Here is a 12,272-nt window from a genome sequence, read left to right on the forward strand (position 1 = left end):
TGCATTAGGCAAATCTGCTGCACAAGACCTTTTTAAAGTGTTGAAGAGCAAAGATGTCAGTTTGAGGACTAAGGTTTGCCTAACCCAAGCCATGGTGTTTTTAATAATTTCATATGCATGTGAAAGCTGGACAGTGAATAAAGAAGACCGTAGAAGAATTGATGCTTTTGAGTTATGGTGTTGGAGGAGGAGACTATTGAAAGTGCCATGGTCTGCCAAAATAACCAATAGATCCATTTTGGAAGAAGTGCAGCCAGAGTGCCCCTTGGAGGCCAAGATGGCCAAACTTCATCTCTCATGCTTCGGACATATTGTCAGGAGGTACCAGTCGCTGGAGGAGGACATCATGTTTGGTAAGGTGGAGGGTCAGATAAAAAGAGGAAGACCCCCAATGAGATGGATCAAATAAGTGGCAGCATCGATGGACTCAAGCGTGCAACAGTAGTGAGGTTTGCCCAGGATCGGGCAGTGTTTCGTTTCTGCTGTGTCAGTACTGACTCGATGGCACCTATCAACAACAAGTGAGATCATGCACTATGTGTCCTTTTATGACTTGATATTTCACTATTTCACTCACTACAATATTTTCAGGGTTCATACACATCACAGAACTTTATTTCTCTTAATATCTGAGTAACAATCCATTGTACGGATATACCAAAGAGCCCTGGCAGTTCAATGGTTAAGTAGTTGGCTGCTTACTAAAATGACTGGTTCAAACCCATCCAGTGGCTCTGTGGTAAAAAGACCAGGCATTCTGCTTCCATAAAGATTATAATCAGGAAAATTTTGATACAGTTCAACTCTGTTGTATGGTGTTGCTATAGTTAAAGTCATCTTGATGGCACACTAACAGATGTTGCCTGTATCACATTTGGTTTATGTCATCTGTTGATGGACACTTGGGTTGTTTCCATATTTTGATTATTGTGAACAATGTTGCATCGAACATTGGTGGGTAAGTATTTATTTGTATCCCTATTTTCAACAACTTAAAAAACAGCTTTTAAAAAATGGGAGTTTGGGGGTGCAGGGATTGCATGGTTCATGGAAAATTATTGTTAGTTTTCATTCTGCTGAATTTCAGTGCTTTGACATAACCATGTTGTTACTAAGTGTTGTCGAGTTGGTTCTGACTCATAGCAGCCCTGTATAGGATTTCTGAGGAGTGGCCTTAGGGTCCAGTACTTATCCTACAGCACCACGCCACAGTTGCCCTACAAAGGTCTGTGATACGAGTACTGACTCACTTTCTTGTCTGAATGTCATATGGTATTATTTATTAAATGACTTAGGAGGCAATTCAGGATTTTTTGACTTTCACCTTCTTTTCTATTGTTTAGGAGTCACCAGATGCTGGACCTTGCTTTGAAAACCATGGATACCAGCCAGAGAATTTCTACCTTCGGTGTCCTCCGGAGGCCCCCAGTGCCTACCCAGCGTACCCAACCCAGTACAACCCGTCTCCTGTGCCCCAGTACATCCCAAGAGTTCTGACACACACTTCAACGCCTGTCATCCGCCCACAGCCCAAGTCTTCATCAGGGATCGTGTGCACCTCAAGTAGGACCCTTTTGTGTTGATTTCTTTCAATGAAGCCTGAGTTTCTTGGTCCACTTTTTTCTAGTGGGCTTTCTGCTCCTACCAACTCTGTTGCCAACTAGCCTATGTCTCCCTCACTCCTCCCATCCCCTGGACCAACCCGCCTGAGAGTACCTGTTCCCTGCCCTTCTGTTGGGTCAGAGCCTGGCTCTGAATCATGCCTCCTGTACCAGCTGTTGCCTGCACTAGCCTATTTGTGTTTTTTCTTGACTACCTAGCTTATTGGTGCATTGGTGCCTTAAATCAATGGTAAGCTCTCAAGGGCAGGAATACAGTCTTACTTTCTCTGACATACAGTTCAAGATGCTTCAGTATTATTTGTTAAGCATGAAGTATCTGTGACATTTCGCCTTCTTTAATGGTCCCTGAGCAGGCCATAGGGAGCAGCTGAGGAATGAAAGACCTCAACCCTTTAATTCTATCATTCTTACTTTCTTTTGTTTTCTTTCATTGGCATTCCATTTTGTCTTGTTTCTCTCCAAACTCTTTTAGATATACCTTCCCGCTTTTAATCAAACATGTGGCACTGTAGGATAAGCACTGGATTGCTAACCACAAGGTTGGCAGTTAAAGCCCACCAGCCGCTCCTTGGCAATCCTTTAAAGGGTTGATATGAGTCGTTACCAACTCTATGGCACTTAACAATAACAAGTTAAGAATTACACAGTTAAGCTAGTAAATGGTACAGTTATGACTATCCAGATATGCATACACATTTTTACAGCTTATAGAATTTAAAAGATGAATAGTAGTGAATATCCACATGCCCACCCAATATCCATTTGCCCAACCATCCTATAAATAATTAAAATGAACGATGCTGGTACTAACTGGGGCCTCTGGTATACCTCTCCCTAGGGCCTTTTCCATTCTTATCTCAGGGGTAACTTGTAAATCAATTGTTTTTGAGCCAACTCTAACTCATGACAATCTATAGGGTTTTCAATGGCTGATTTTCTAGAAGGAGCACTTAGACACCTCTAGGTTGACACAAATTTCATAGTTGGCTAGTGCTACTCAAACAGAAATATCACAAGTGTTATTTCTTTAACAAAGTATTAATTTCTTTAACAAAGAAATTCATTTTTCTCACAAGTAAAGAAACTAGAGTCCAAAATTAAGACACTGTTTTTTTCTCCCTCTACCTCTTCTTCTTTGTTTCTTTCTTTTTTTTAAGCTTTTTATTGTGAATTGAGTGAAGGTTTATAGACAAGATCATCCGTTTTACAGTCAACAAACTGGGCACTTCGTTCCATCTCAATGATTACAATCCCCTCCTTGCAACAGCAGTTATCCCACTTCCTCCCCGTGGTTCCTATTTCCATTTCACCCTCCTTCCCATCCCTTCTCAACTCTGCCCTGAGTTAAATGTTGCCTTTTGATTCTGAATGATTGACCATTTTGTGGTGAGCATATCTTACTCATGTTGTTCCTCCTATATCCCTATACACTGCTTGGCTGAAAATTGAGCCACAAGTACCATAGAGTTCTTTCCATATTTGAAGGGTGGTCAAGGGTCATAGTCTCGGTTTCCTCCAGTCTCTTTCTGACCAATAAGCCTAGTCTTTTTCTACATAATTTTGAGTTTTGTTCCACATTTTCTCCTAATATATTTGGGATCTTCTATCTAATGTGACCCCTTTCAAAGGGAGTCATGCACCATCTAGTTTTTCTGGTCTCAGCATCTTGGAGACCAATGTTCTCATGTTCCATTAAGGACACTGATTTCAATTTTTTTTTTAATTTAATTTTATTACAATCCCCTCCATGCAACAACATTTATACTACTTCCTCCCAGTGGCTCCCCATTTACATCTTATATTTCACAAATGAATATGACAAAAATATTTGATGTACACTCCAAAAAACAGAAAATATATCTTTATGTAAATGTCCAAAGGGTGCGTTCTGTCTGCAGCCCCCTGGCCACAGGCACAGAACGTTTCTCAGTCCATGGGCCTGGAGCCCAAAACTCCTCTGTCTCTCCATGCCCCTGCCTCTGCCACTGTTTCTGCTGTTGTTGCTTTTCTAGATAGGGATCTCATGCTCTTCCATCTTGCTGATCCTGGGACCGTCTGTTCTTGATATGAAAAATGAACTGTTCCCCGTTTTAGTTAACATATCTTCTGCAAATAAAGTTGTGACAATTGCAATTAATCCTGCTAACACATATTGACAATTCAGTCATAAAATCCTATCACCATCACCTCCAACCCCCTTTCACTAGATCCATCTGGAAAAGAGGGAAACTATTCAGTGGGGATTCTACCTTAACCATCTTCATTCTGAAACAAAGCACACTCATGAAAGTTTGCAAGCCAGCCACTTCATGCCTTTACAACCCCCATTTTTGATAGCCAATGTCTAAATTTCTCATCAGCCCAGTACACCAATAGGAAGAATCCTTCCATTCTGGTTGGAATTTTGAGTCACTGCATTTATAGTCAAAAGTCTAGTTCATCAAATTGTAACAATTTGCACTTGTTCTCAGTATCAAACATCTTTATCTTCCTGGGTTCAAGTTCTGGTTGACTAGTCATCCAAGCTACATCAAATGGGTACTAGCTGGGAGTTCGGGAATTCACAAACACTTCCCTGCACTTCAGACCAGCTGATCACTTTCCCCATCTGAGCCCATGGGCTCAGGAGTTCACACATCTTCCCAAACTCCAAAACTCCAAACCAGCCAGCCCTTCCTCTTCTCTTTCTCATCTCAAGGTTAATGGGTGCCAATGGAACATGGCCAAACTCAGCTCATGTCTTCATTGCTGCATTTCCCCAACTTCCATTCACAAGTACACCCACATGGTTACCAGAGAGCATGCTAGATGGGTTTTCTTTGAGTTTCAGTCTTAGAAGGGGGATTTCCTGATGAGCTGACTTTTCTTTCCTTATACCTCCAAAGCAAACAGCTTGTTTGATATTCAAACTATTTTTCATCTGCAGATCTTTCTTTCATTAAGATGCTTCTGTTCCCCGGCAGTTCTGGGTTGGTCTGCACACCTTTTCTAGGGGATTGTCCCAACTCAGAAGATTCTGGGTGGAGCTCAAGATTCCACCTAAGGCCCCATACTCTACAAAGGCTTAACAAGAAGCCTGTTTCCCTGTGCAAATTCTGTTTCCCCTTTTAGTAAATCCAGTCAGTTATAAGCTTACAAGCTTTTTGAAGGACAAAGACTTCTGAGGAAGAGTTTTTCTCTGTTAACTTTGGGATAGGTCTTTGTCTCTTAAACTGTGTTCCTCAATTACTCCATTGCTTGGCATCAAGCTTTCCCCATCTGTGCTTGCTTGCTTCTGTCCCTAAACCTAATCTGCTTTTTTATATATCACACATGACAGGTTTAAGACATGCCCTACATTGATATGGCCACATTAGCATAACTAAGAAAACCCTATCCCATGGGATTACATCCACAGGTACAGAAGTTTGGATTTATAGTACATATTTTTGAAGACACAAGTCACTTTATAACATCTGCTGGTTTTTCAGTAAATAGTGGAGTGTGAGCATGAGTGTTAACCATTTATGCCACCCAAGGATTTGACTCCAGGGCTAACAGGCACTGGTGGTTGTTATGTGGTGCTGAGTCGGTTCCAACTCATTGTGACCCTGTATAGGGTTTCCAAGGCTGTAAATCTTTACAGGAGTAGAAAGCCTCATCTTTCTCCTGTGGAACAGCTGGTAGATTTGAACTGCTGATCTTTAGTTCACAGCCCAGCTCAAAATCCACTATGCTTCCAGAGCTCCTATCTCTTACGTTTCTGCCCCACATTTTGGCTCCTAGAGGCTCCCTCACTCCTGCATCCTCCTCTTCTTATTCATCTTCTACTCATTCATCCCTGACTTTTCTACCTTTTCATGATCCCTTCACATTTCACTTCTATGGTATGCTCTTCTTCCTCTATCATTTCCCCTCTACTCCAGGAAATAACTTATCCTCATACTGGTGTCTTTCTGGTGTGGTGATTGGGTAGGTGGCACTTTTGACCCCAAGGGGACAGTTATCAAGGTTTGGAGACAGTTCAATTATGGGGTTAGTAGACTGAGGAGCTGCTGGATTCACATGGCTAGCTGTCAGAGAAGCCCCTGACATCCTGCCAGTTCCAGGACAGGTCTGTACAACAGAAAATTATCAGATTCCAAATACCAGTTTTCAACTAGATTGAAAACCCCTGGTTCCATCCATCCGTGGTAGTTAGACAGAAGCAAGGGTGAAGGGTAACCTTTATACTTTTGGCTGCTCCCCCCAAAAAGAGGACAGTGGTCAGAAACTGAGGTTTGAACTTGGCACCTTCAAAAGGTGGTGGTCACCTCACTGTGATCAAACCTAGGCTAGCAAAAGAACCCTGTTCCATCTCCCTGACATGTTTCCATTTGTTCAGGGCAAAAATCTTGGTTTTATGTTCCTTGTAAATGTTATCGTTCAAATTATAAACCTGTGTGTTCTTTGGCTGAAAGGTGATCCCTGAGAGTGGGTTCAGTTAAGGTTTCAACGATGTCTTAAGGACTACAGTTTTAGGGGTTCAGGTATTTTTTGGATATGGGAGAAATATGAGCTGTCATGTACTGATTTTGTATTATGTAAAATTGTCCTGTAAACAAAAAATAATTTCATAATCTTATGAGCTAACTTTGGAATTCTTTTTAAAAACTTCTGTGTATGGCTGTGTGTCATGGAGTCGGGTCCGACTCATCTAACCCTGTACAGGGTTTCCGAGGCTGTAATCTTTACGGGTGCAGAAAACCTCATCTTTCTCCCACGGAACAGCTGGTAGTTTTGAACTGCTGACCCTGAGGTTAGCAGCCCAATTTGTAACCACTACACTACCAGAGCTCCTTAGGTGATCCTATATCCATCAGAATGAATCTTGCTCAGTCTTGTACCACCTTCACAACCGTGGATACTCTCCAGTTCACTGTTGTAGTCATTGTACTGTGAATGCCTCCCGGGGTAGGGCAAGCATCTTCCAGTACTATATTTGACAGTGTTGTATTGTGGTCCATAGAGAGTCCATTGGCTAAATTTTGATGTAGATCTCCAGGTCTTTCTTCCTATTCTATTTTTATCTGAAAGCTCTACCGAAACCTGACCACCACATGTTATCTGCTTGGTATTTGAAATACTAGCAGCATAGCTTCCAGCATCATAGTAACATACAAGTCACCACAGATGGACAAACTGACAAGCAAGTGGGCCATAAGCTATAGAAAAGTATACATACTAGGTTGCATTTGACCTTGAAAGTATTATAAGTTACTTAAATTGCACAAACACACACAGTACAAGTGTGTTTGTTCTATAACACAAGTAAATGTGTTTTGGACTTGACGATTCTATTTGCCTTAGTAATGTTTATATAGGTGTTTCTTATTTGAGTAGCAATGTATAGTTGTTCACATCAACAATCTTGTGGTACAAAGAGTTGACACTAGAAGCTGGGGTGGGGATGAGGAGAGTGACAACAGATTAAGTTAATAATGAGAATGATAAATGAATAGTAAATCACAATTAAATTCAACATTAACAATAATTACAAAATCAGAACCAATTTCAGTCTAGGCTGATTGTGCACAGATTATAAAATGCCTGTCCATGTCCAGCAGAGATAAAATTGAAGCTGACTCAGTAGGAGAATGCTTATGCATAGTCATCATCCATCTGTCAGTGGAGCCTTGTTTGTTGCTGTGATGCTAAACAGGTTTCAGTGGCTCTTCCCAATAGCTTAGGAAGAAAGCCCTGGCAATCTTAATTCAGAAAATCAGCTAACGAAAACCCTATGGATGAAAATGGCCCAACACACAACCCATCACAGGGATGATGCAGGACTGGGCAGTATTTGGTGTCATTGTTCTCCCATGGAGTGGTTGGTAGTTTTGAACTGTTGACCTTGAGGTTAGCAGCCCAATTCCTAACCACTACCCTACCAGAGTTCCTTAGTTTTTAAGGTTACAGTTAAGTTTATCTTTATTTATTTTTATTGAAATTAACTTAATTTCCTCCTCATTAATGTATAATGATAATAATGTATAATAATGTAGGTGCATTATTCCCTCTTTTTACTTTATGGCTTTGTTTTGTTGCAACTTTATCTTTGGTTCTTGACATCTGGGCTCAGAGAAGGTGATACTATCTATCATGTATGTTAGTTTCGGGTCGTTGTCTGCTATTGTTGGTTGTCTGTTCAGAAAACTCTCTTTAGTATTTTTTGTAAGGTTAGTCTGGTTTTTACAAATTCTTTTCATTTCTGTTTATTTGAAAATGACCTAATTTTGCCATCATATTTGATGGACAGTTTTGCTGGGTATGATTCTTGGTTGGCAATTTTTTTCTTTCCGAGTTTTATATATATGTCATTCCATTGTTTTCTTGCCTGCAGCATGGTTTCAGCTGAGAAATCAGAGTCTTAGTCTTATTTTTTTTTTTTGTAGGTAACTTCATTTTTCCTATCTCAGTATTCTCTTTGTGTTTGGTTTTGAAAAGTTTGATTATAATATATCTCAGTGTTTTTCTTTAGGGGTCTATCCTGTTTGGAATTTGTTCAACTTCTTGAATGGTTATCTTCTTCTCTTTCATGATGTTAAAGAAGTTTCCTTCCAGAACTCTTGGACAATATTCTCTGTTTTTTTTATTGGTTTTTTTTTTTTTGTCTCTTCCTGTTGTGGAATTTCAATCACACATAAGTTATTCCTCTAATTGTTCCTCTAGCAAATGAATATTGAAAGATTTTTCTTCAAGGTCAGTAATTCAGCCTACCAGTGATTCAATTCTACTTATTTTCCCTTTCAGTGTATTATCTATTTCTAGACTTGCTGTTTTTGCTTGGTTCCCCCTTTTTATCCCCATGTATTATCAGTTTCCTGAATTCTTCTAGTTTTGTCTGTTTTCTTTGATTGAGTTATAGTTTTCTCAGTCATTCTGTCAGTCTGTTGAAGGTACCTGATAGCATTCTATTAAATTCCTTATCAAGTAAATCTGATACCATTTCTGGTACTACGTTTTTGACTCTCTATTTTGGCCACTTGTTTAAGGCACTCTATCTGGTTTCTTTGTGTAAGCTGAAATTATCAAGACATTGTGGTTTAATTGGAGATTGTATATTGGTGTGTTCTCAGGCACTCACCACCTGTCTCCTGGTGGATGTGGTAGAGACTGGAAGTGTGAATGCAGTTCTCTGTAGCATAGTTCAGGGAGGGTTCACACGCCTCCAGAAGCAAGGGAACTATGGCTGATGCCTGACCCCAGGCAGAGTAGAGCCTGCACAGGAGAGGTTGCCATTAGCCACTGAATTGGTGACAGTGGGGACTGGCCATGCCCTTGGCTACTAGGAGGGCATGGAAAAAGGGAGAGCTACAACCCCCTTGCCTTTAATCTCCACTCACATCCTGTGCCTACAGGCTGCTGTATCAAAGGCCCTGCCACTTCACACCAGCCTACAATCCGCCTGCTTTTTTCTTCACTTTCACTGCTCCTGTTCAGCTTCCTCTTCTAGTCAGCATTCAGTCCACCTCACTGTCTTATGTCTGATGCCATCTGCATTTGTTTCACTCCATCTTCCCTGTCTTTGCTGCAGAGGTCTGGCTCAGTGGGTCCACCTTATTCCACTATCTTACCAATTTTATTTACTCTTAATTCACCATGCAAGTTATTATTTTCCCTTAAAGACAATGAAATGCAAGGAAGTCACTCAAACAAAGAACCCATTCTTGGTTAATGGGCCATTTGGAATTTCCTTGTAAGTTAATTGAGTGCTTTTGTTCTGCCCCACCTCAAGGCATAATCAGTGAAGAATGATAAAAATCAGTACCTGGGCCATAGTCTGGCTCCTTACTCTGCTGGTTCTCAGAGCATGGTCCCCACACCAGTGGCATTGGCCTCCCCTGTGAGCTTGCCAGAATGCAAATTCATGACCCCTTTCCTTCCAGCTGTTTCAGAGTCTTTCCAGTGATGGGCCAAAAACTCTCTGGATGATTCTTCTGTTTGTCAAAGCTTGAGAACCATTTTAGGGTGAGCAGAATGTGGTAGCATGATTAGAGATGAGGCTCTGAGTCGTAAAGAGACAAGTCAGTTTTCCCCACCAACTACGGAAGTGGAACTTCTTCACCTAAGCACAGGCACAGGTGTGTCCACCTTTCCAATCTGGATTTCCTTGTGTATAAATTTAAGGGGTAAACAAATAGAAAAACCAAAAACCTCTGCTGTCTCATAGATTCTGACTCATAGCAACCATATAGGAGAGAGTGCCTCATAGGATTTTCAAAGCTGTAGATCTCTTTGGGAGCAGACAGTCTTGTCTAGCAACCACAAGGAGGGTGGGAGAAGAGGACAAACAGTCAAATGTGTGTCCTTTTCTCCCACCCTCCTTTTTCCTCTACCTCCCAACCTTTCTTCCAAGGAAAGCTCCCAGGAGCTCCTGAGCAGGGGACTGCTCTCTGCAGTGTGAGTTTGGGGGTAGCTGCCTTTCCGTGGCCTTCAAAGTGATCAGTCGTAGACTCACTGGGTCAGATGTCTGATGGAGACCTGGCACTGCCTTTCAAACCTTGTTGCATTTATTGCCATTCTTACTTTGACCAACCATCATGTGTCTGTTTTGATAAGAGAAAATTGTTGTTATTTTTGTTAGGTGCCATTGAGTTGGTACCAACCCAGAGTGACCTTATGCACAATAGAACAAAACACTGTGCCAAGCTCACAATTGTTGCTACACTTTTGCCCGTTGCTGCTGCCTCTGTACCAATCCATCTCACTGGGGGGTCTTTCTGTCCTTTGCTGACCCTCAACTTTACCAAGCCTGGTGTCCTTCTCCAGAAACTAGTCCCTCCTGATAATATGTCCCAACTATAAGACTGATTTCTAAGAAGTATTCTGACTGTACCTTTTCCAACATAGATTGGTTTGTTCTTTTGGTGGTCCATGGTATTTTTAATATTCTCCTCCAACACCATAACTCTAATACATTAATTCTTCTACAGTGACCTTCAAATCCTTTACTCAAAGCTTAGAATTCCTGTCCTTATATCAAAGGTCTTTTTGCTGGTGTAATCTAGTAGAACTTCTTACAGTGATGTTAATTTCCTTGAACTTTAGTTGACTTAAGTATACACAGCTTCATGTGGCCAACGGATGTTTGTATGGGCCATTGCAGGTGTGTATTATCCATTCACTGAAACAGCTTTAGGCATGACAGTGGAGTCTTTTTTCCTGGGAGACAGCAGTTAATTCTCCTTTGCCTTGAATATCTCTGAAACATCTATGATAGTTTTGTTGACATTATCATTATTATGTATTTTTGTTGTTGTTAAGTGCCGTGAGTTGATGCCAAACCATAGCGACCCTATATAGGGTTTCCAAGGAGCAGCTGGTGAGCTTGAACCACTGATGTTGTGTATAGGGTCATAATTATCAATATGGGGTACTTTCCACCCTGTTAACCAATACATTTTCAGTAGTCTATTGGACTGTTTTAGGACATGTTTTTTAGGGTTCCACACTGGTATTTTTAAAAGCTTAATAACCATGTAATTTACTTCATATCATAGCTTCCTGCCTTTGATTTTCCCATACTCACCTCCCAAACAAAGAAACAAACAAAAAACAAAGTTTCATGCTATGGAAAAAGTATGACCTCCAACGATGTGTTTTTAAAATGAGAAATCAGATTCTCATTTTAGGAGAAATCAGTAGTTAGCACCTAAGGAGTTGGTAGTTCTTTGTGTTATATGCTATGTAAACAGTGGATGAGGTTTGAGAAAATGATTCAAATTCTGTAACTGAGTTTTACCCTCTCCCTTCTTCTTCCAGAAGCCAAGAAAGTGCTCTGCATCACCTTTGCCATGGGGGCCATCCTCGTGGGTGCCGTGCTGGCTGCTCTCCTGCTCAGGAAATTCTGTAAGTGCTGGGGAAACCAGACCCAGGTGTGCTGGGGGGGCGTGACCTCACAGTGCCCATCTTCATAGGGTCCCTGTCTACTAAACATTCAAATGACCCTGCTGTTAGAGGGGAGGAGACCTGGCCAGCAGCCTTTCTGGAAGTTTCTTTATTACAAAGTGAGGCTGTCTTCTTTACCTTCTTTGTATTTAGTTGTGGTGTTGCATAAATGACCCTTCTGGGAAGCAGCCAATCCCCTGTCTGGGTGGTTCTATCTCACTTGTGTGCTTCTGGACTTCTAGACTGTGGGTTGTCAGGACATCACGCACACAGTGAGAGAAGGGATTAGGGTCTGCCCACTACTGAAGAATCCTTGTGTGGTGCAAATAGTTAAGCATTTGACTGGTAACTGAGAGGTTGAAGGTTCAAGTTCACCCAGAGGTACTTCAGAAGAAAGGCATATCAAAAGAGGGAACAAGTCCTTACAACAAGAATCATTCCCACCTCCACACACAGAGTAGACAGGGATGGGCAACTTGGACATTGGCTACCCAAAATGGGGGCGTGGGGCTACAAAGGCAAGAAGTGACTGGCTTACAAGCTTTCAAAAGAGAACCTAGATCCAGAGGGCCTGGAGGAAGGTAGAATCTCCAGTGAGTAGTATTCAATCTGTCTAGGCAGGGCTGATGAAATGAAATGCAGACTGGTCTCTTGTGATACAATAGTGAATAATTGTTATCAGGACTGATTGTGAGGGTTGGAAATGTAAAGGTAGACGTTTTATAGCAAGGAGGGGAGTGATTA

General features: G+C 41.3%; 1 protein-coding gene across 1 annotated transcript in view; it reads left to right on the forward strand.

Annotated features, from left to right (window-relative positions):
- Positions 1–936: 936 nt before the first annotated feature.
- The window catches only part of TMPRSS2 (transmembrane protease, serine 2), a 49,315-nt gene continuing 37,979 nt past the window's right edge, over positions 937–12,272 (forward strand). The window contains exons 1-3 of the mRNA XM_006870856.1: positions 937–954; positions 1,344–1,563; positions 11,403–11,489. Coding sequence (XP_006870918.1) covers positions 937–954; positions 1,344–1,563; positions 11,403–11,489 — 325 coding nt within the window. The remainder of the gene's footprint in view (positions 955–1,343; positions 1,564–11,402; positions 11,490–12,272) is intronic.

This window comes from Chrysochloris asiatica, unplaced genomic scaffold (genome assembly GCF_000296735.1).
Source record: "Chrysochloris asiatica unplaced genomic scaffold, ChrAsi1.0 scaffold00154, whole genome shotgun sequence".
Classification (NCBI taxonomy): Eukaryota; Metazoa; Chordata; class Mammalia; order Afrosoricida; family Chrysochloridae; genus Chrysochloris; species Chrysochloris asiatica.